This window comes from Salmo trutta, chromosome 27 (assembly GCF_901001165.1).
Source record: "Salmo trutta chromosome 27, fSalTru1.1, whole genome shotgun sequence".
Classification (NCBI taxonomy): Eukaryota; Metazoa; Chordata; class Actinopteri; order Salmoniformes; family Salmonidae; genus Salmo; species Salmo trutta.
In genome coordinates this window covers 15,006,676-15,031,176 of record NC_042983.1, presented here as the reverse complement: position 1 = coordinate 15,031,176, position 24,501 = coordinate 15,006,676, and the positions used below count along the sequence as shown (strand labels likewise).

The 24,501-nt window shown below is 44.1% G+C and overlaps 1 protein-coding gene across 2 annotated transcripts; it reads left to right on the top strand.

Moving 5' to 3' along the window:
* The first annotated feature begins 1,444 nt into the window (after window positions 1–1,444).
* On the top strand, window positions 1,445–22,208 carry lnpep (leucyl/cystinyl aminopeptidase). 2 transcript variants are annotated; one of them, XM_029716830.1, is made up of 22 exons: window positions 1,445–1,877; window positions 6,358–6,452; window positions 6,607–6,809; window positions 6,953–7,064; window positions 7,164–7,421; window positions 7,640–7,830; window positions 8,011–8,149; window positions 8,380–8,514; window positions 8,659–8,779; window positions 9,048–9,199; window positions 9,383–9,496; window positions 9,594–9,731; window positions 9,835–9,966; window positions 12,706–12,866; window positions 12,959–13,047; window positions 13,236–13,419; window positions 13,735–13,891; window positions 13,992–14,176; window positions 16,079–16,240; window positions 17,351–17,491; window positions 17,687–17,768; window positions 17,873–22,208. In XM_029716830.1, the coding sequence occupies exons 1-22, from the start codon at window positions 1,856–1,858 to the stop codon at window positions 18,002–18,004; spliced, it is 3,105 nt and encodes a 1,034-aa protein (XP_029572690.1). In that variant the 5' UTR covers window positions 1,445–1,855; the 3' UTR covers window positions 18,005–22,208. The 2 variants fall into 2 exon arrangements, with proteins under 2 accessions (XP_029572690.1, XP_029572688.1); XM_029716828.1 differs by lacking the exon at window positions 1,445–1,877 and adding an exon at window positions 1,977–2,516.
* Window positions 22,209–24,501: the final 2,293 nt, after the last annotated feature.

The following is a 24,501-nucleotide window of genomic DNA, read 5'->3' as shown; positions in this document are numbered from 1 at the left end:
ATGCTGATTGTGGGCCATGGGGACATCGTCTTACTGCATGTGACTCCTGACCTCCTGAACAGTGTGTGTGTGTGTGTGTGTGAAAGAGAGAAAGAGAGAGAGAGAGAGAGAGAGAGAGAGAGAGAGAGAGAGAGAGAGAGAGAGACACACAGACAGGCCAGTGTAATAACTCTGTCCTCGGGACCCCAAAGGGTGCACGTTTTGCTTTTTGCCCCTAGCTCTACACAGCTAATTCAAATAATCAACAAATTATCAAACTTTGATCATTTGAATCAGCTGTGTACTGTTACAGCAAAAATCAAAAAGAGCACACTGTAGGGAACCGAGGATCGAGTTTGGAAAACGCTGGGCTATTTTGTAAAATTCATGAAAACTAAAATGAGCTTTTTGGTCTTAATTTAAGGTTAGGGTTAGACATAACGTTAGCAGCGTGGTTAGGGTTAGGTTCAAAATCATATTTTAAGAAGATAAATTGTAGAAATAGGCGGGGTGACGACCCACAGGGAGGGTCAAACACAGAGGTCTAACTGTCTTTTAATCACAGGTGGCCGGTGGCTCATATTTTTTTGTACTGACCACCAGAGTGTGTGTGTGTGTTCCAATCTGAACAGACAGAAGCCCTTTATTTATTATTTGCGGTAATAAAGCTGTAGAGCCATAAAGCAGACAGCTTCAGCAGAGGGGGAAGTGCTACTGAACCTACAGCAAGAACCTGCTGGTCCTTATCAGATTGAGCACACAGCCCACATAAGGAGTCCTATCAAAAACAAAAGGCTTGACCAAGCAAACAGTTGAGTAAGTTAAAAGGAAATGTAAAAAAAGGCACATTGGGTTGAGTTGTGGGATAAACTCAACTGACTCACATAATGTAGGCCAACTGGAGTGTCACCTGCAGTTGCTAGTGTGAGTATTGCACAGAGCGAGGTTAATCTCCAACAGCTCACAGTGCCTTTAGAACAGATAAACAAACTACTGACAGCCTATCCCGGACAACACTGGGCCAATTGAGCACCGCCCTATGGGACTCCCGATCACCGCCGCTTGTGATACAGCCCGGGATCAAACCAGGGTCTGTAGTGACACCTCTAGCACCGAGATGCCGTCCCTTAGACACACTCGGGAGCCAATAGTAATGACTGGAATGGAATAAATTGAATGGTATTTAACACATCAAACACATGGTTTCCATGTGCTTGATACCATTCCATTTACTCCGAGAATTGTGAAAGATGTAGCCTACCGATAACAATATGTGTATGATGAGGATGTTCCCAACATTTAATAAGGGATGAACAAAAAAAGTACATGGAAAATCCAGTACAATAAGATATCGTTGACACGCACTTCCCAAATTGTAGTTTGTTTTCACAACAAGCGGTAGGGATTTGTCTTTTTACTTACGAGCCACCACTCTTAGCCCGACCAATAGAATGCCGGTAAATACATGACAGAAATCTGTCAATAACTGCCCGGAGAGAAAGGGAATGGGAAGCTATCATTGAAATGCATGGCGAACAGTTTGTTGACAGACTATCGTTTGGACGATTGACCATATTAATTATTTTATTCCGTAAGCTACTAACTTCACCGATTGTGACTCGTATTTATAATTCAAAAACGTTAAAGCATGGAGAGGAAAGTTGTGGCCGCTCTCTAGTGTCAGAAGTTAGCTAGCAGCCAAGCTAGCTAGCCCACTGAGCCAGGCTGTACAGTCACCTGATCTGACTAGCCACTGATAGCTAGTAGCATCAGTCTTTTTGGTGGCGGAGTTTGGTCAGCAGTGGTTCCCTCGTCCTCCAGCGGGGTGTTGTTATTGGTGAAGTGAGGACAGTTCGGCTCGTCCAGATATCTTGTCATGGAGGACCCATTTGACAGTGGTAAGGAATGACGACGCTCGCGTATCTAGCGAACTGCTACCCAGACTTTCTAGCCAGCCACATTCTCCGTAGTAACTAGCAGTCGAGCTTGTAGTAAGGTTAGCTAGATAGCCGAATGTTTCAAGTCAACAAATGTCAGGCTCTTGATTGCCAAAACTGCTCCCTGCTAACGGACTAATCAGCAGTATATGCACTTATAATGATGGGTGTGTTATCTGATATACGCCTACCTTGAGTATAGTAACTACATTCGGGTTCGGCTGAATAAACTGGGAGTCTCTTAGCTAATGTGTCTATGTTCTCAATATGTCAGTGTGACATTCACTTGGGGACACAAACACATTCCCCAGTCGGGCTGAGGTCAGAGTTGACTCTTGTCACCAGAGGGGTTATTTATTTAGCCAGCCCATTAAAGGCTAGCTAGCTACATATTAGCCATCTAAAGAGCAGGAAATTGAAATCTTATGGCAGCCCAGTTGCAGCTGCAGCCCAGTTCCTACTGTTATCTGAGGGGAAAATCGGAGCAAACCTGTTGGATTGAAAAACTCAATTGCACTGACACCCCATCCTCTCTTTATGTTTATTGGGACATTATTCTTATTGATCAGCCTTGGCCTACACTTTGCCCTACCAAGGAAGGTGAGGAAATCCAACTCAGATTGGTTTACATTTTCTGCTGCTCGAATATGCTATATCCCTCTTGTTTTAGAGGCTAGGCCAAGCTGTGTTAGTGTTATTTACAGACTTGACTGGAGGCTGCATTAGTTAAGTAGTTTGTTTATGTTCTAGAGGCACATAAAATGTCCTTTTAACTTACTCAACTGTTTGCTTGGTCAAGCCTTTTGCTTTTGAAAGGACTCCTTATGTGGGCTGTGTGCTCAATCTGATAAGGACCAGCAGGTTCTTGCTGTAGGTTCAGTAGCACTACCCCCTCTGCTGAAGCTGTCTGCTTTATGGCTCTACAGCTTTATTACCGCAAATAATAAATAAAGGGCTTATGTTTGTTCAGATTGGAACACACACACACACACACACACACACACACACTGGTGGTCAATACAATCCATAATAGTCAATGGAAACACTGCTACTCAATAGACATAGACACTGCTATATTTCTCTCTGAGTGCTTTTGCCTAATTGAAACATGTTCCATGTACAGTTGAAGTCGGAAGTTTACATACACCTTAGCCAAATATATTTAAACTCCGTTTTTCACAATTCCTGACAATTAATCTGACTAAAATGTCCATGTCTTAGGTCAGTTAGGATCACCACTTTATTTTAAGAATGTGAATTGTCAGAATAATAGTCGAGAGAATGATTTATTTCAGCTTTTATTTCTTTCATCACATTTCCAGTGGGTCATTAGTTTACATACACTCAATTAGTATTTAGTAACATTGCCTCTAAATTGTTGAACTTGGGTCAAATGTTTCAGGGAGCCTTCCACAAGCTTCCCACAATAAGTTGGGTGAATTTTGGCCCATTCCTACTGACAGAGCTGGTGTAACTGAGTCAGGTTTGTAGGCCTCCTTGCTTGCACACGCTTTTTCAGTTCTGCCCACAAATGTTCTATAGGTTTGAGGTCAGGGCTTTGTGATGGCCACTCCAATACCTTTACTTAGTTGTCCTTAAGCCATTTTGCCACAACTTTGAAAGTATGCTTGGGGTCATTATCCATTTGGAAGACCCATTTGCGACCAAGCTTTAACTTCCTGACTGATGTCTTGAGATGTTGCTTCAATATATCCACATCATTTTCCTGCCTCATGATGCCATCTATTTTGTGAAGTGCACCAGTCTCTCCTGCAGCAAAGCACCCCCACAACATGATGCTGCCTCCCCCGTGGTTCACGGTGTGCTTTGGCTTGCAAGCTTCCCCCTTTTTCCTCCAAACATAACAATGGTCATTATGGCCAAACAGTTCTATTTTTGTTTCATCAGACCAGAGGACATTTCTCGAAAAAGTACGATCTTTGTTCCCATGTGCAGTTGCAAACCGTAGTCTGGTTTTTTTATGGTGGTTTTGGAGCAGTGGCTTCTTCCTTGCTGAGCGGCCTTTCAGGTTATGTCGATATGGGACTCGTTTTACTGTGGATATTGATACTTTTGTACCTGTTTCCTCCAGCATCTTCACAAGGTCCTTTGCTGCTGTTCTGGGATTGATTTGCACTTTTCGCAGCAAAGTACGTTAATCTCTAGGAGACAGAACGTGTCTCCTTCCTGAGCGGTATGACGGCTGCACGGTCCCATGGTGTTTATACTTGCGTACTATTGTTTGTACAGATGAACGTGGTACCTTCAGGCGTTTGGAAATTGCTCCCAAGGATGAACCAGACTTGTGGAGGTCTACAATTTTTTTTATGAGGTCTTGGCTGATTCTTTTGGTTTTCCCATGATGTCAAGCAAAGAGGCACTGAGTTTGAAGGTAGGCCTTGAAATGCATCAAGAGGTACACCTCCAATTGCCTCAGGCTAATTGACATCATTTATCAGAAGCATCTAAAGTCATGACATCATTTTCTGGAATTTTCCAAGCTGTTTAAATGCACAGTCAACTTAGTGTATGTAAACTTCTGACCCACTGGAATTGTGGTACAGGGAATTATAAGTGAAATAATCTGTCTGTAAACAATTGTTGGATAAATGACTTGTGGCATGCACAAAGTAGATGTCCTAACCGACTTGACAAAACTATAGTTTGTTTACAAGAAATTTGTGGAGTGGTTGAAAACAAGTTTTAATGACTCCAACCTAAGTGTATGTAAACTTCTGACTTCAACTGTATGTTATTTCGTTAGCCTACTTCAATTCAGAATGCACAGGGCCTACATGGAAAGCCTAACTGATAGGTGAATCCTGTCCTGGACACTGTGACTGCAGTAGTATGGAAATGAAATGCCTAGAGATTATTCCTTATTCAGCAGACACAGGTTGTTTTCACTAACACACAGCCCAGAGGAAAGGGCTCTTGCCTGGCCTTATCTGCCCTGAGGCACCAAGTATACCTGGTCTGGGCTCTGCCTGGGGTGAGTCTAGTCCCAGTACCACTATGGTCTTGAACTTCAGGTCTGTGTGGCTCTAGCTTAGTCATATTGGGTAAACATATACGTCTGTAGACTGTCTGTGGGTCTGTTTGTTTGAAAACAGGAAGAGTCTGGTGAGATGCTGCTGACACTTTCAGTTTCATTGCTGCTTCAGCTATAACGTTAGACCTTGCTGCGTCAGTTTGAGGTGCACTAATTTTGGTCTTAGTAACAGCTACCACATTTTTAGAATGGCCTCATTTGACACACAATGCAAGTTCTAACATGGAATGAAAGGTTGCTATGGTTCTTATTTTGATCTGGGTATTATTAAATATGTGCCAGCAGCATACCACCCTGCATCCCACTACTGGCTAGCATACCACCCTGCATCCCACTACTCTGAAGCTGAGCAGGGTTGGTCCTGGTCAGTCCCTGGATGGGAGACCAGATGCTGCTGGAAGTGGTGTTGGAGAGCCAGTAGGAGGCACTCTTTCCTCTGGTCTAAAAAAAACATCCCAATGCCCCAGGGCAGTGATTGGGGACATTTGCCTGTGTATGGTTCCGTCTTTCGGATGGGACGTTAAACGGGTGTCCTGACTCTCTGTGGTCACTTAAGATCCCATGGCACTTATCGTAGGAGTAGGGGTGTTAACCCCGGTGTCCTGGCTAAATTCCCAATCTGGCCCTCATACCATCACGGCCACCTAATCATCCCCAGTTTCCAATTGGATCATTGATCCCCTCCCACCTGTAACTATTCCCCAGGTTGTTGCTGTAAATGAGGAAGTGTTTTCAGTCAACTTACCTGGTAAAATAAATAAATATTCAGCTCCATATCAAGGCCTATTGATAGGAGCAGAACTCTCTGCAGACCACAGGACTTCTGAGTCAGGACAAGATCTGCTGCACGGAGGGATAGGATGAACTCTGATGGCTTCAGTTAGCCTTCTCCGAGTCACTCAGCCTAGGCAGCTGGGCCCTACCAACACGCATGCATGTTCTCACACAATGGAACACGCGCAATAGAACGTACTAGGTGTATGAGATGGCTTTTTTTATAGTGTCATCGGTTATGATGATACTGGCTCTCTGTTCACTTACACGCAACACCCACTATTCACTGACTGGGACTTCAGGGTGTGTGTGTGAGAGCTTTGTTTGGGCCCAGCCCTGCATTCACCCACCATTGAATCAGAACACACATAAGGGCTCAGTCCCTCTGCACGGTTTTATTACAGGAGAAAAATGGGACCCTTTATAAAGAGGTACAATGGGATTTCTTTTACAGTTTGACTACGGTTGTAATTGTTATTATTGAATTAAATAGTTGACCATTTCTGTTTTTCTGGGGAGAATCAAAAGAAAGGGAGCTCCACGCACACATGCACGTTTTATTGAACCCGTGTGTGTGTGTTAACCTTTTGTTTGTTTGTTTGTATGTGTAACCAGAGCGAATGTCCCTGCCCAGGAACATGATAGAGAACAGTATGTTTGAGGAGGAACCTGACGTAGTGGACCTGGCCAAAGACTCTACAGCCTTCCCAGTAATTACATACTATACAACACTGACATTAACCCGTACCCTCATTACTATTCCCTTTTCTTCCAACTGTTTGTTTTTCCAGATTTTCATATCTTGCCTTGTGTCTTTTTATTTTCTCTCTCTTCTTTCTCTTTTTTTACACCTCCCCCCTCCAGGAGTTCCCGGCATTGGACCCAGATGAGGTGGTGTATGAGCCCCGTAGCTCCCGTCTGCTGGTGCGAGGTCTGGGAGAAAACGACCTGGACGATGAGGAGGAGGACTATGAGTCGTCAGCCCGCCTACTGGGCATGTCCTTCATGAACAGAAGCTCCGCCCGCAGTCCTAGCGCCTCCCCTTACATCAGACAGGCTCCACCCAGGTTACTTTTCAAATCGAAATAAACTTGTTTTAAAGAAGTGCATTTAAATATGACAGACACTTTACAGTAAAATAGAAACAATGAAATAAACAATACTAAAGATAGATATTATTAAATAGTTGAATTTGTTGTTTTTTGGCCAGGTCATGTTACCGCCCCTCGGCTCGTATGCTGGTGGGGGGCGTGTTCATCTTGGTACTGGTCACGTCCATGGCGATGGTTCTCTATTTCCTGCCTGGCTGTACCTTCACTAAGGTAGGTGTTTGTGTGAGTGAAGAGTGTGCGGTTACTGCATCGGCCTCCACAGCTACGGGGGGTATGTGTGTGTTCACCATGTTGATCCTCTCTCCCCAGGCTGGCTGTCCTAAGGCGAACTCCTCCACTCCTATGGAGCTCGTCTATCCTAAAAGCACCAATGGGGAGCTGTTTCCTTGGAATGAGCTCCGCCTCCCAGCCAGTGTACGACCTGTAAACTACGACCTCTCCCTGACCCCTAACCTGACTTCCATGACCTTCACCGGCCACACCATCATCAACATGATTATACAACACGACACCAAGCGCATCGTTTTGCACAGCTCCGAGATCAATATCATCAAGGCGACCTTTCAGGTAGCAATGCTACGAACATTGACTATTTAATCGGAAATGGTAATATTATTGAAAACCTAACTGTTATTGTTCTTATGTAACTTCCTTACTTGCAATGTGAAGAGGGTAAGAGTTGCTTTCCCTGTGGAGATAAATTATGTTTCCCTTGCTAAATAATGTTTTTACCTAGTTAGATTGTTTCACCTTGTTAAATACTGTTTTTACTTTAACCCTTCCAGGTTGGAGAGGGTAAGAGTGTTGAGGTCAAGGTGTTGGAGTATAAACCATGGCAGCAGATAGCTGTCAGCTTCCCAGAGGATCTGAAGGAAGGCCAGGTGTGTGTGTTAACATTGGACTACACAGCCAGCCTTTCACACACCTACGACGGCTTCTATAACAGCTCCTACAATGACAAGACTGGAGCCAAGAGGTATGCAAAACATTCTAAAGACTATTTACTAAAGTTTGTCCTAAAAATAACAACCTAACTCGGTGTGAATGCAGTGAGACACATTCTTTAAGTGTGAAAACTTGAGTGTATGTTGATCTTTAGTAAACTTCAAGCCTAGTCCTTGCTCTCTGTGACTGAATGATTCTATTCAACCCTCAGGGTCCTAGCTGCCACACAGTTTGAGCCCCAGGCAGCCAGGAAGGCCTTCCCCTGTTTTGACGAGCCTGCCTTTAAAGCCACCTTCCTGGTCAGGATCACCAGAGAACCTGAATACATCGCTCTGTCCAACATGCCCAAGGTACACTGTGTGTGTGTATGCACTTGTGAGTTTGCGTGCAGCTGTGTATTTTTAAGTTGTAAATATACATTACAAAATGTGTTGACATGAAATTATTATTGGAGACGCTTCACATGAAGAATACCAGTGTGTAAACCATCTGTTAATGAAACTATGCACTAACTACTGTAAGTCGATCTGGATAAGAGCCTTTGCTAAAATATAAATGTAATCTGTGTTGTGTTTCCCAGGCTAAGACGACTACGTTACCCAGCGGCATGCTGGAGGATGAGTTTGAGCAGACTAGTGTTAATATGAGCACCTACCTGGTGGCCTTCATCGTAGCCAACTTCACCAGCATCACTAGAAATGTATCCAGTACACTGGTACGTACAGAGTCCCTGCCTCAATCTATTCACACTAGTTCTATGGCCTGCAACACACTAGGATGCGACTCTGTCTACGCTGTGCCTATCCCCCCCAACTTTGGTACTATTGTATTTATTCAATTTGTATGGTGTGTGTTGCAGGTGTCAGTGTACTCTGTGCCAGAGAAGAAGGAACACACACAGTATGCTCTGGACACCGCGTCCAGGTTGCTGCAGTTCTACAACACCTTATTTGACACCGAATATCCTCTGAGGAAACTGGGTGAGAGGAGAGACAGAAACACACAGACACTCAGCCCTCGCACAATTAGCTCAACCGATGAACACCTTTTACATGTAGTAGTTAAAGGTTAAATAAAAAAATATATTAAAAAATTAAGGCCAAAAGATGAATAAAAAAATGTGAGGGAAAAGTCTGTTTTCAATAATGTGACACAAAATACGCATTGGTATTGACCCCTCCACGTTTCTGTATCTCTCTTTCTCTCTTTCTCTCTACCCTTCCTCCCTTCTCTCTCCCCCTCCTCCAGACCTGGTTGCTATCCCAGACTTCCTGGCGGGAGCGATGGAGAACTGGGGTCTGATCACCTTCAGAGAGACCAGCCTTTTGGTACAAAACCAGTCCTCTCCTCTCGACAAACAACTAATCGCTAACGTCGTAGCCCACGAACTCGCTCACCAGGTGTGTAGACGATTACGCGGCGATGGAACACGTGTGTATGCACGTCAGCAGTCTTAATGCTGTCTTGACGTCTGGTTAAGAAGCGCTGCTGTTCTTTTTGCAGTTGCTTTAACACTGTCTAAATGCTCCTATGATACTGTTATAAAGCTGCCGTAACACTGTTCTAATGCCGCCGTGTGTCAGTGGTTTGGGAACCTGGTGACGATGCGCTGGTGGAATGACCTGTGGCTCAGCGAGGGCTTCGCCACCTACTGGCAGTACGCATCTCTAATGACAGAGTTCCCACAGCTGGACCTAGTAAGTAGTACCACGTCACACGCGCGCGTAAGTGCTGTACAAGGGGTCGATGTAGATTAAGATGGCCGCGGTAGAATGACCTCTCTTCGGTCTCCAGGGCAATGTGTTCCTGGAGGAGCGGTTCAAGGCGATGGCCAAAGATTCTCTGAACTCCTCCCACCCAGTCTCAGTGTCGGCCCAGGTGACCACACCTGAACAGGTGTCTGAGATGTTTGACTCGATCACCTATGAGAAGGTACTTCAATTACATTATTCGCCTTTACTTACAACTTAATTGATTAGTGTAGTGAATGATATCGAGTCCTATGGTCACAGCAGTGATGTGTGTTTGTCTCTAGGGTGCGTCCCTCCTGCTGATGTTGAACTCCACTCTGCCAGACGGTCAGTTCAGGAAAGGACTCATCGAGTACCTGCATCAATATAGAGGATCTAACACTGTTACTGACGACCTCTGGAACAGCATCACACAGGTAGCAGTGGTCTGTCTGAGAAACCCCGTCTCTTACATTCATCGCTGTTTCCTGATTTTACTTATTTTCACAGGTTCCTTATTTTGCGTCTGCAAAATCTGGTGTCGTACCCTTCCCCTTTTCACAACCATCACGCTGTATGCGTATTGTGTGTGGAGATGTCTTGTCTATTCTGTTAGTACTTCGCAGATTCTGCCATTACGCTCCTGAAGTTGCCGGTAACAGGCTACACCAGCCGTCGGCAACCTTTTCCGTTTGGAGTGCTAAGTTATCGTACCATTTCTACTGATCTTGCGTGCAAGTTATAATTTTCATATACTAATGTAAAAGTAACGTCTATTGCCATTGCCAATATATAAAAATACCCTACATAAAGCCAACAAATAAAAAAAATTGCAGCCCGCAGGTAGAAAATATCCTGATAAATATCTATGAATCACATTGGCTACGTATGGCCTGTCTACAAGTAACTTGAAACATTGTCAGCTATTAACTTGGTCTGGCCCCGATGCTCGTGCTAGCAAACTTCCGACATTGTATAAAATCTCACCATATCCTCCTGATTCCTGCTTACAAGCAAAAACTAAAGCAGGAAGTAGTAGTGACTCACTCAATGCGGAAGTGGTCAGATGACGCAAATACTAAGCTACAGGACTGTTTTGCTAGCACAGGCTGGAATATGTTTCGGGATTCTTCCGATGGCATTGAGGAGTACACCACATCAGTCTCTGGCTTCATCAATAAGTGCATCGATGATGTCGTCTCCACAGTGACCATACGTACATATCTGAAGCCATGGAATACAGGCAACATCCGTACTGAGCTAATGAGTAGAGCTGCCGCTTTCAAGGACCAGGACTCTAACCCGGACGCTTATAAGAAATCCCGCTATGCCCTCCGACGAACCATCAAACAGGCAAAGCGTCAATACAGGACTAAGATTGAATCCCACTACACCGGCTCCGACGCTCGTCGAATGTGGCAGGGCTTGCAAACTATTATGGACTACAAAGGGAAGCACAGCTGTGAGCTGCCCAGTGACACGAACCTACCAGACGAGCTGGTAAGGCAAGTAACACTGAAGCATGCATGAGAGCACCAGCTGTTCTGGACGACTTTGATCACGCTCTCCGTAGCCGATGTGAGTAAGACCTTTAACCTCTCTGGGACATGTGGGACGCTAGCGTCATTCAAATTTTATTAAAATGTGAATTTCTCTAACATACAACTATTATATTCCATTTTAAAGATACACTTCTCGTTAATCCAACCACATTGTCCGATTTCAAAAAGGCTTTACGGCGAAAGCATAACATTTAGATTATGTTAGGACAGCGCCGAGACAAGAAAAACCACACAGCCATTTTCCAAGCAAGGAGAGGCGTCACAAAAAACAGAAATACAGCTAAAATGAATCACTAACCTTTGACGATCTTCATCAGATGACACTCCCAGGACTCAATGTTACACAATACATGTATGTTTTGTTCGATAATTTTCATATTAATATCCAAAAACCCCATTTTACATTGGCACGTGATGTTCAGAAAATGTTTTGCCTCCCAAAACTTCCGGTGAATGAGCACATCAATTTACAAAAATACTGATCATAAACGTTGATAAAATTTACCACAGTTATTGAAAGAATTATAGATACACTTCTCCTTAATGCAACCGCTGTGTCAGATTTCAAAATAGCTTTACAGCGAAAGCACATTGTTCAATATTCTGAGTACAGAGCTCAGCCATCAAAGCAAGCTATACAGTTACCCACCAAGTTCTGGAGTCAACAAAACTCAGAAATAGTATTATAAATCTTCACTTACCTTTGCTGATCTTCGTCGGAATGCACTCCCAGGACTCCCACTTCCACAAGAAATGTTGTTTTTGTTCGATAAACTCCATATTTATGTCCAAATACCTCCGTTTTGTTCGCGTTCAGATCACTATTCCAAAGGCATAATTCGCGAGCGCAAAACCTGAGATGAAAAGTCAAAACGTTCCATTACCGTTCGTAGAAACAGGAAGTGGTTTGTAGTTTTTCAAGTGATTGCCTATCCAAACTACAGTGTCTGTGGGGTCATTTTGCACTTCCTAAGGCTTCCACTAGATGTCAACAGTCTTTAGAACCTTGTTTCATGCTTCTACTGTTACTGGGGAGAGAATAAGAGCTGACTCAACAAGTGGACTGCCTGAGACCAATGAGTTGTTTACTGCGCAGTCACGCAGCCGCGCTGTTCCTTCTTTTTCCTCTGTAATGAATACGCTATTGTCCGGTTGGAATATTATCGAATATTTATGATAAAAAGACCCTAAGGATTGATTGTAAACATCGTTTGACATGTTTCTACGAACGGTAATGGAACGTTTTGACTTTTCATCTCAGGTTTTGCGCTCGCGAATTATGCATTCTGTGACGGTGCCACGTTGAAAGTCACTAAGCTCTTCAGTAAGGCCATTCTACTGCCAATGTTTGTCTATGGAGATTGCGTGGCTGTGTGCTCGATTTAATCACCTGTCAGCAACAGGTTTGGCTGAAATAGCCAAATCCACTAATTTGAAGGGGTGTCCACATACTCTTGTATGTGTAGTGTATTTGCCACTACTTGACTAAAACATTTTCTTCAACCAACAGCCTATCGATCAAACAATCGACCAGTTGATTAAATTGTGTTAGCCCTAATTATTAGTAGACATATATATTTTTATATCATTGGTTATTGTTTCTGAATGTGCCAGGTCCAAGTGCTTCCCCAGCAGGAGAGTGTGTCAGACATGATGAGAACATGGACGCTGCAGAAAGGCTTCCCATTGGTTACCGTCAGCCGCAAGGGTGGTGAGGTGACCCTCACACAGGAACACTTCCTGCTCTCCACAGACAACACCACACACACCTCCAGGTGAGATGCACTCGCGTAAGCATGCACACACACACATATGCGTGCGCGCGCACGCACACACACCAACCTGGTTCTTTTTGTGTCCTCCTCAGCCTGTGGCACATCCCTGTGACATACGTGAATGACAGCTGTAGCTCCGCCCCTTCCTGCAGACAGATGTTCACTCTGAAGAATAAGACAGGTATAACACAGACAACTTCTGTACATTGAGCTGGGTAGCTGTCATTTAGTTTGACTTAATGTTATGCATTGTGTAGTTCGTGTGTCAGGCTTGTATAGTACTTAGTGATGTTTGGCCTGCTGGTTGTATGCTCTGAGGTAAGAGCATGTTCATGTATCTGAGTGCAGTGTTCTGTTTTCTCCTCTTAGCGACTCTGAAGGTGTCAGAGAGTGTTAAGTGGCTGAAGTTGAACTACATGAACACGGGCTTCTATATAGTTCACTATGGAGACGAGGGCTGGGCAGCTCTCATAGACGCTCTAAAGACTGACGTCAGCACACTCACACCCCACGACCGCGCTTCGCTCATACACAACATCTTCTCCCTGTCCAGGTCAGTGTGTGTGTGTTTGTACTGTGGCATGGTACACTCAATGGAGGGTAATACTCACTCGGTGATATCTCTCAGAAAGACGGGATTTCATTTTTTTTAGACGTTGGTCGTTGCTGTAAAAAAAAAATGTGTTCTCAGTCAACCTACCTGGTAAATAATGAAGAAATGGATGAATTGGAGGCCTGTCTCTGCCTGGACTTGTACGATTACTTGAACATGTCTATATGTTAGATGTTTTGGATGCTCAACTGAACAGACAACGGGCACAAATAGACTAAATTGATTCATATCCATTTTTTCTCTCCCCCTCATCAGGCTGGGTCGTGTGTCCTTCCGTCAGGTTCTCAGTCTGTTGGACTATACTACCAATGAGACTGAGACTGCTCCTCTGACAGAGGCCCTATCACAGCTCAGCTCTATCTACAGACTACTGGACAAGAGACAGGAGCGAAGACTGGTGGCCCGCATGAAGGTGCCCATACTAGATTGTCAGGTACCTTGTTCTGGGGCCTAGTCCCACCATTTGGGACTAACTGACTGTACTAACGTTCTCTTTGTAATGTGTGTTCCAGGCGTACATCTTGGGTCATTTTGGCCCTCTGATGGACAGTCAGGACTGGGGAGTGAAGGAGAGTGTCTCCAGTCAGGAGCTGAGATCAGCCCTGCTAGAGTTGGCATGTAGTCTTGGACGGCAGAACTGTACTGACCAGGCCAAGGCCCTCTACGAACAGTGGACCAACTCGAACCAAACCAATCGGTACACACATGGACTGACTGAAAATTGTTCAAACGATGTAGTAAAACAAGATTATATTTTGGGTTCTGATGGGGTACAACAGTTGAACTAAGCTCATGAGACATTTATATTCTTCAAGAATCAATGACTATATATCATGAATATAAAAGGTCAAAAATGTATGTATTTATCGTATATTGCCCCTTTATGTATATAAACAATGAAGACAGGCTTGCTCGTTTAAAAAAAATATATACAGTGGGGCAAAATAGTATTTAGTCAGCCACCAATTGTGCAAGTTCTCCCACTTAAAAAGATGAGAGAGGCCTGTAATCATAGGTACACGTCAACTATGACAGACAAAATGAGAATTTTCTTTCCAGAAAATCACATTGTAGGATTTTTTATGAATTTATTTGCAAAATATGGTAGAAAATAAGTATTTGGTCACCTACAAACAAGCAAGATTTCTGGCTCACACAGACCTGTAACTTCTTCTTTAAGAGGCTCCTCTGTCCTCCACTCGTTACCTGTATTAATGGCACCTGTTTGAACTTGTTATCAGTATAAAAGACACCTGTCCACAACCTCAAACAGTCACACTCCAAACTCCACTATGGCCAAGACCAAAGAGCTGTCAAAGGACACCAGAAACAAAATTGTAGACCTGCACCAGGCTGGGAAGACTGAATCTGCAATAGGTAAGCAGCTTGGTTTGAATAAATCAACTGTGGGAGCAATTATTAGGAAATGGAAGACATACAAGACCACTGATAATCTCCCTCGATCTGGGGCTCCACGCAAGATCTCACCCCGTGGGGTCAAAATGATCACAAGAACGGTGAGCAAAAACCCCAGAACCACACGGGGGGACCTAGTGAATGACCTGCAGAGAGCTGGGACCAAAGTAACAAAGCCTACCATCAGTAACACACTACGCCGCCAGGGACTCAAATCCTGCAGTGCCAGACGTGTCCCCTGCTTAAGCCAGTACATGTCCAGGCCCGTCTGAAGTTTGCTAGAGAGCATTTGGATGATCCAGAAGAGGATTTGGAGAATGTCATATGGTCAGATGAAACCAAAATATAACTTTTTGGTAAAAACTCAACTCGTTGTGTTTGGAGGACAAAGAATGCTGAGTTGCATCCAAAGAACACCATACCTACTGTGAAGCATGGGGGTGGAAACATCATGCTTTGGGGCTGTTTTTCTGCAAAGATACCAGGATGACTGATCCGTGTAAAGGAAAGAATGAATGGGGCCATGTGTCGTGAGATTTTGGGTCTTTCAGCATGACAATGATCCCAAACACACCGCCCGGGCAACAAAGGAGTGGCTTCGTAAGAAGCATTTCAAGGTCCTGGAGTGGCCTAGCCAGTCTCCAGATCTCAACCCCATAGAAAATCTTTGGAGGGAGTTGAAAGTCCGTGTTGCCCAGCGACAGCCCTAAAACATCAGTGCTCTAGAGGAGATCTGCATGGAGGAATGGGCCAAAATACCAGCAACAGTGTGTGAAAACCTTGTGAAGACTTACAGAAAACGTTTGACCTGTGTCACTGCCAACAAAGGGTATATAACAAAGTATTGAGAAACTTTTGTTATTGACCAAATACTTATTTTCCACCATAATTTGCAAATAAATTCATTAAAAATCCTACAATGTGATTTTCTGGGAAAAAAATTCTCATTTTGTCTGTCATACTTGAAGTGTACCTATGATAAATTACAGGCCTCTCTCGTCTTTTTAAGTGGGAGAACTTGCACAATTGGTGGCTGACTAAATACTTTTTTGCCCCACTGTACTTTTAGATATTTTGGCTGCCATTTGTCTTCATCAGAAATGAGTAAAGCTAGTGACCTGTTCTATGCTGACCTGTTCTATGGTGATCTTGTGGTAATGTAATGATGTGTTGTCTCTTCCAGCATCCCAGGTGATCTTCAGCGAGTGGTGTTTTCTGTAGCAGCCCAGTCTGACCCTGGTTGGCTGTCTCTGCTGGACACCTACAGACTCACCACTTACGACTCGGAGAAACGCAAGATACTGCAGGCCCTCGCCTCCACACAGGACCCACGACGCATCGTATGGTGAGGGAGACCGTGTGTGTGTGTGTGTTTGTGTGTGTGGTGGGGCGGGGGGGAACATGGTAGAGGTCTTCACGGATCCACCTGTACCCAAATACCCGAGACCAGAATTCAAAATGGTTTCAATGGTCTGAGTCGGATCTGATATGATTGTCTCAGGTATGTGTAATTTTAACTGACTTGTCCAGAAGAACCCAGACCGATCCGAACGCAACTGCTGCAGTGGAGGGAGAGGGAGAAATCGTATAATTTATGCTGCTGGTCTTTGCTTTTCACGAGAGTGGTGCTGGTTGGAAGCAATAGGCTACAGTCAGCCTTCGTGTGGGGAAAAAGTTAGGAGATATCTTATCAATGATGGAATGGAAAGTTAAAGGAGAAGGGTGAGCTACAACAACCAAGAGCCAACAGATAGGCTGCTACTTTATATTCTGAATGGAGTTGTTGTTGTTTGTAACTGTAGGATGAGAAAGCGCATGCAGCTTCAATTAGCCTAGATGGTTAGTTACCAAGTTTTTCCTGGTTTGATGCAGTCAAGACAGGTACAACGTAATCATATTGGATGATAAATAACCTAGCTACAGTATGGCAGATATTAGTCTACTATAGTGCGAGTCGGCTTGTTTGGTTGCGGTCTCTCCCTCCCTGAACCCTGTGTCACCCGCACAGCACGGCCCCTGCTAGATCGTCACTTCTCTCTACCTCCTCGCCAATGTGCTTAATCAGCTCTGGGTTAGTAAAGTAGCTTAAAAATTGACTTTTCTGCTGCTTCCCTCACTCGGATCGGGTCTGGATCCGACGAGGTCTAAACGGAACAGATCTAGTTGTCCTCGGGTCCGTATGGAACGGGTCTGTATATTTAAAAAATTTATTCATGCATATTGGGTCCGGATTGGAATTCCCCAGGTCCATTTCAGAACGGATCCAGCTTTTTGGACCAGTGAAGGCCTCTAGTCCATGGTACTTAATCAATATACAGACAATTAACTGGCCAACTTAACCTCTACCCAGAGGTTGTGCGGAGAGTCACACAGTTGTAATTAAGCTGTGCCCAGATATATTTGTAGCGCCCTGTGGTGTCTGTCTCTGCAACTCTCTAAACACATCTTCCTTCAGGATTCTGAGTGAGGTGCTCGAGGGAGGGAATATCCACACCCAGGAGCTGCCATTGGTCATCAGCACTGTGAGCGACGGCTTCGCTGGCCACTTGTTTGTCTGGGACTTTGTCAAAGAGAGCTGGGACAGGATCATAGAGAAGTGAGTGTCCCTAAAGAATAAGATCAATTATACGTTTAGATACTTACACCATCAACATACAGAAATTGACGCAAAAACAATAGTGTCCCAATCAGAATCTATGGCCCTGTTTTGATTGCATGATGTGGAGATGTGGCCTGTTTGGACTGGCTGTTGTGAAGATGTGGCCTGTTTTAATTGGCTGTGTGTGTGTAGGTTTCCAGTGGGGTCCTATCCCATCCAGAGCATCATCAAGTCCACCACCTCCCAGTTCTCTACTCAGACACACCTGGAGGAAGTGAGCTTACACCTCAGAACCATGCTGACTGTATATCATGTCTGTGTATCAGATGCGTAGAGCGTGTGAGTCCTCTTCTCTCATGTCAACTCTTGTCTGTGTAGGTCCAGGGTTTCTTCTCCAGTCTGAAGGAGCGGGGCTCTCAGATGCGTAGCGTCCAGGAGGCTTTAGAGACCATCAGACTGAATCAGCACTGGATGGACAGGAACCTCGCAACACTTAGAGACTGGCTCTAACATGGCCGCTTGGCAACTGTAGCCCCCGACAACCCGCTCTAGGGACCGTGTTGGCATGGCAACAGCAGCTTTTGCACTGTCGTAGGGCTTGTCTCAAATGATCTCATATTCCCCTTTTTGTTACTACTTTTTTAAACTACTTTTCGCTAGGGATGGGCACCGTTAATCGAATATCCGGATATACGGACAGACATTAGTATTCGATTACTTGAGTGTTCATTTTTGGAAGAATCAAAATTAGAAGCTTATTTTTTTTATCAATGGAAAAAGCTTTGTCTAAATTAAATTAAGCAAGGCAACAGTAAACATGATGTCCCCCACAAATGATGCAGAAATCTAAATGGCAGAAAATCCATCATGGCGGACCTTATTGTGTTTGTGAGGAGAGGAACCTCTGTACCGAATGTCATGACATTAGGTCAAACGGGTGAGGGGCGTGACCTTTCAAAGTTTGCATTTTCAATCTCGTTATAGCACCACCATCTGGCCATAGCTGTAATTTTGTAAATGCCGTATCTCTATGGCAATACGCATTATTCACCCAAGTTTCGTCAATCGGGCCAGTGCTATCTGAAATATTGCGCGTAAAGACAGATCGGGGAGGACAATTATACTTGGGACATTTTTACCTACAAGGATATACAGATAACTGCCAAAATAAAGGACACACCAACATAGTGTCTTAATGGGGCGTTGGGCCACCACGAGCTGCCAGAACGGCTTCAATGCGCTTTGGCGGAGATTCTACAAGTGTCTGGAACTCTATTGGAGGGAAGCGACACCATTCTTCCGTGAGAAATTCCATAATTTGGGGTTTTGTTGATGGTGGTGTAAAACACTGTCTCATGCAACGCTCCCTAATCTCCCATAAGTGTTCAAGAATGGGTGACTGACCCACCCACCCACACTCTTTAAACCCCCTATGCTCCTTTGATACCCCTCTTTCAAAGTAACAGATCTCTTCTAGCCATGGTAGCCAAAATAATGGGCAACTGGGCATTTTTATACATGACCCTAAGCATGATGGGATGTTAAATGCTTAATTAACTCAGGAACCACACCTGTGTGGAAGCATCTGCTTTTTAATTTACTTTGAACCCCTCATTTACTCAAGTGTTTCCTTTGTGTTGGCAGTTACCTATACCGTGACATTTGAAATTCTTAATTTAATAAAACAACATTTTGAATGTAGCTAGTTTTAATAACAGTGTGTTGCGCTACTGCTGCACATTTAGGCCTACAGGCTGCCCTGACATCGGCATGCTATTTTTCCCACTTCCAATAGCCATTTACAGGCACTCATCTTACTGAGTTTCCACAATACCTGACAGATCATTGAAAAACACTCACCAGAAAACCTTTTTGTAACAGAATCAATTCCATCTTGGTGAAAATCAGACTTCTCTTTCGCTGTTGCTGTTAGCCAACCTCCTGGAGGAAAGCAGCATGTCCGCTGTTTACCTCTGCCATGTGCACTTTCGTCATTCTGATTGGTCGGCGGTCAATATCCGGATATCCGAAAAAGTATCATGATATATTATTTGAATAGTAAAATAATTTCAAAGGCCCATCCCTACTTTTCGCAATGATCAGAAGTAGTGCACTTTACTGTATAGGGAACATGGTGTTATTTTTAGGCTTGTCCTATGAGTTTATTTACTAGTATTTAGCTCAGGGTGAACTCAAATTCCTCTCTCTATGCTGTTGAGCAAACTTCACCTACAGCTTTCACCACAACACCATGCCTGGATACAGCAGCCCGTCTCTCTTTCTTTCAAACTCGACGTGCTTCACATTGTATGGAGGTAACTCGCCCCTTGCGCCACCACATAGTGTATGTGTAGCAGCCACCTGATAAATAAGGAAAGGGAATACAGGAAGAGAACATGCTGTGTGTCATCAACGCTGGCCACGTGTCATCAGTATGCGTCACCTGTGAAACTCATGGTGCAGTGACTAACTGCTCTCTCAGGCCCTGGCACCAACCTCCTCATGACTGTCCTACTGACGGTGAGCAGTGGGGGAGATGGGAGAATGTCTGTTGAAGGCCAGAGTTGGGCTATAGAGCTGATACACAATGCAAAGGGGTTAGGTGACAGTGTAGACAGCATGCTACCTAGGCTTCAGCCAGAACATGTACAGCTACCAGTTACATGTTGAAGGAACATGAAAATACCTTCTCACTGTTTTAGATGTTCCCAAAGTTTCACTGTACCACATTTCCACCTCTGTCTTTTATTTAGACCTCAAGAAGTATTGGTCGGATAGTGGAAACGTTGCTGAAACGTTGTTTGATGAATCTTGAAGCATCTACCCCCCCAGCACTCCCTGTGAGCACTTCTTCTGTTGATGTAACTTTATTTTGTTACATTTTGACAGTTAAAGGAAAACTCCACCAAAAAATGATATTTTGGTATTTATTTCATTAGTCCATTGTTGATATAGTCCCAAAACCGCTTTTCTACTTTTCCTTTGCATATGAGGCAATCTGTGTACAGAATATTTCACTCTCACAATGCTTGTAAAGATGTAATTATTATTACTCCTATCTCTACCTTGCTTTTTGCTTGTCATATTTTGTGTGAGCAAATCTGTCACTTGTTTTTTAAGTTTGGTTTCTGTTGTGTGTGTGTACAGTGTGATACCACGTAGACATAAGAGTCCCGGTCAAATGCTTTTAATGGTTTTGTTTTTTTCTAAACAAGGACGTATACTGATTTTTAATGTTGGCTCACTTCAATGCCTCTTGTTCGAATATGGCAGGGTTTCCCAAACTCTGCCCCCTCCACAAGGGGGAATGTTTTGGTTAAAATAAAGGGTTGCCTCATTATGTCTCTGTCTTTTCCATTAAAGGACTTGACAGTGAGTGACCCAGTGTTGCGTCTGTAGAGCTGGGTAGAGTCGTTTTCTATGCCGCGTCTGTAGTCCAACAAAGTGTGGATAATCAGAAAGTAATTTCACCAGTTTTTCTCTGTGATTGGTTAGCCTGGCTCAGTCAGGGCTAGGTTACGTTGCCTCACTGTGTGTGAGGTTTATGGTATTCAGTTCTTTATGGTAGCCTTGTTGTTGACGTAATTGTTTCAGCCTCCCGGCTGGCTATGTTAGAAGTTCCCTATAGGAACAGATCTAGGGCCAGTTACCCCCACCAAAGCCAATGAAGACCTTAACCAAACATGGAGCTGACCTTGGATCAGTGTTTAGGGGCATCTTCATGCTACCTCCTCTCTGCTACAGCAGCACTAGCTCCAGTGGTCAACCACTGAATGTCCTGAAGGAACTCTTCTATTACAGAACAGCATGACCAATGACTGAGTGTCTAGCTAGCTCCTCTTCTAATCGAATGCCTCAGATGTCTGTATGTCTCCTGTTGGTACTGGCTCATTCTGAAGGAGGATTTTACTTCACTGTCTCACTCTGAATGTTATGTCATGTTGAAAACATTGGAAAAGCCAGGTCATATTGGTGGTTATGATATTTATTTTTTATTTAACCCTTATTTCACCAGGTAAGTTGACTGGGAACACGTTCTCATTTACATCAATGACCTGGGGAATAGTTACAGTGGAGAGGGGGGATGAATGAGCCAATTGATAGCGCTATGAAATCAAATATGTTAGCTTTGGGGCAGAATTGTGAATTATTGTTGATTTTTAGATGTTAATCATTCACTCACCAGAAAACAACAGCCCGTACTGTACCTCAGAGCTCAGGGAGATATGTTAGTAACTGTTAACTCTTCACTGAACCTACTGCCATAAAGCCTACCTAACACTGCCGCAAAGATGGCATAACATGTTATAACCAGTCATCATTACAGCTGATGCAATCTCGTGAAAACGGCCTTTTCCACCACCATAACTCAACTATTATTTAGGTTTGATTTTATATCAAGTTAATTAGCCAAAGCCTACATAATGACTGCTTGTTTCCTATGTCATTCTTACGACAGTGTTATAATACCTTTTGACAGACGGTTTAGATGAAGTGTTAGTGTATGAAGACCCAGATGGAGGTGGCATGTCGCCAGGCTTGTAGCCTGTCTCTAGATTATGATTCTATGTTAGTGTATTCCTATGCCAAGCCCACCTTGATTGTTGCTCATCATTTTAAACTTTTTTTGCACTGGGGTTGAATGATGCTGAAAAATATCAGGCTCTTCATGCGATGAAAAATAAATAAATATGAATAAAAATGTTTTCTGGACTTTCATTGCTCTGTGTTTTGTGTTCAGCAGGTCAAGTGTTAGTTTGGGATATATCCAAATGTGCTACCGACAGGAATGTAATGTAGACTATACACAGAGCTAGAGTTGTTAGGACTATGGTTAATTAGACAACTAGACCACCTGCCCTGGGGACCACCTGTCCTGGGGAGGCTGCTCTTTCCCCCCTCTCCCAGTGAAGTCTGTCTTCAGTCTTGCTCGTCATATTTCTGTGGTGGAGGGCTCATGTTAATACACCATAGATCGTTTGTCTCATTCCTTTTCCCCAACACGAAAACACAATGTTTAAGATTTATTTCTGTCATGTTTGTGCTCCAGACATACACAACTGCACCACCTATCGCACCTTCACAAAAGACATGAAGACATGGCTAAAGGCCAATCAGACTTGAACATAATCCCTAGCTGTGTATTTCCTCTTTCCATGTGTATAGTTTGTGAGGTGTGGAAACACTGTTGCTTTTATGTGTTTTGTGCTATTGCTGTCAGCACGCTACGTGTTGCTTGTCCTATGTTGCTCTGCATGTGCTCACTACTCATTATTTGTATTGTAATTGTTTTTAATAACCTTCCCAGGGACTGCGGTTGAAAATTAGCCGGCTAGCTAAAACCGGCACATTTACTGAGATGTTGATTAATGTGCACTGTCCCTGTAAAAATAAACTCAATAAATTCCTGTCATACACTGGCAATGGGGCTGTGTAAAAAATAATTCACCACCCAGTTCATGAAAATGGATCGCGCATACAGAGCGGTGGTTTGCTATATAAAGCAGGCAGACAGGCATCGAGGTATTGTTACTGTTCATTTGAACGTTAGGTCACTCGTTTTGCCCATTCTACGCGGCTTTGAGCGTGGCATTGGTGCCAGGCGCGCCGTTCCCAGAAACGGCCAGCCTCCTTTTCACGCACGATAGTGTCTAGGGTTTACAGAGAATGGTGCGACAAACAAAACATCCAGTCAGCGGCAGTCCTGTGGGTGAAAACGGCTCGATGAGGGGTCGAAGGAGAATGGCAAGACTTGTGCAAGCTAACAGACAGGCCACAAACAGGAAAATAACTGCGCAAAACGGCATTTCGGAACGCACAACTCATCGATCCTTGTCACGGATGGGCTATTGCAGCAGGATACCACACTGGGTTCCACTCCTATCAGCTAAGAACAAGCAGCTCCAGTTGGTACACGATCACCAACACTAAACAATTGAGTGGAAAAACATTGCCTGGTCCAACGAAACCTGGTTCCTGATATGTCATGCTGATGGCAGAGTCAGGATTTGGCGAAGCAGTATGAGTCCATGGCCCCATTCTGCCTGGTGTCAACAGTACAGGCTGGTGGTGTAATGGTGTGGGGAATGTATTCCTGGCACATGTTAGGCCCCCTTATACCAATTGAATAACGTTTCCATGCCCCAAAGAATTCAGGCTGTTCTGGAGGAAAAGGGGGTCTGACCCGCTACTAGATGGGTGTATATCCACAGAAAGTAAAAACACTACTTAAAGTTGGCCCCAAAGTAACATTACTCTACATCTGCAAACCAGAATGTTATTACTCGGCTGTACGTGGTAACTACATCATTGTATTTGTAATGATATAAATGGGTGGCATTTAGATTTCATTGAATTAAAGTTACATGTAACAGCAGACATTTGTACACTGCTCAAAAAAATAAAGGGAACACTTAAACAACACAATGTAACTCCAAGTCAATCACACTTCTGTGAAATCAAACTGTCCACTTAGGAAGCAACACTGATTGACAATAAATTTCACATGCTGTTGTGCAAATGGAATAGACAACAGGTGGAAATTATAGGCAATTAGCAAGACACCCCCAATAAAGGAGTGGTTCTGCAGGTGGGGACCACAGACCACTTCTCAGTTCCTATGCTTCCTGGCTGATGTTTTGGTCACTTTTGAATGCTGGCGGTGAAGGTTTGCTGTGTCTGAAGAAGGTTTGCTGTGTCTGTCAGCATAGTGTCCAGAGCATGGAGGCGCTACCAGGAGACAGGCCAGTACATCAGGAGACGTGGAGGAGGCCGTAGGAGGGCAACAACCCAGCAGCAGGACCGCTACCTCCGCCTTTGTGCAAGGAGGAGCAGGAGAAGCACTGCCAGAACCCTACAAAATGACCTCCAGCAGGCCACAAATGTGCATGTGTCTGCTCAAACGGTCAGAAACAGACTCCATGAGGGTGGTATGAGGGCCCGACGTCCACAGGTGGGGGTTGTGCTTACAGCCCAACACCGTGCAGGACGTTTGGCATTTGCCAGAG

Excerpts from the sequence above, each read along its gene's own strand:
- lnpep (XM_029716828.1), top strand. The coding sequence starts at position 2,342 with ATGGCAGCCCAGTTGCAGCTGCAGCCCAGTTCCTACTGTTATCTGAGG. Across the intron at positions 2,517-6,357 it reads ACTTTGCCCTACCAAGGAAG|AGCGAATGTCCCTGCCCAGG; the intron begins GTGAGGAAATCC and ends ATGTGTAACCAG. Across the intron at positions 13,048-13,235 it reads CACTCTGAAGAATAAGACAG|CGACTCTGAAGGTGTCAGAG; the intron begins GTATAACACAGA and ends TTCTCCTCTTAG.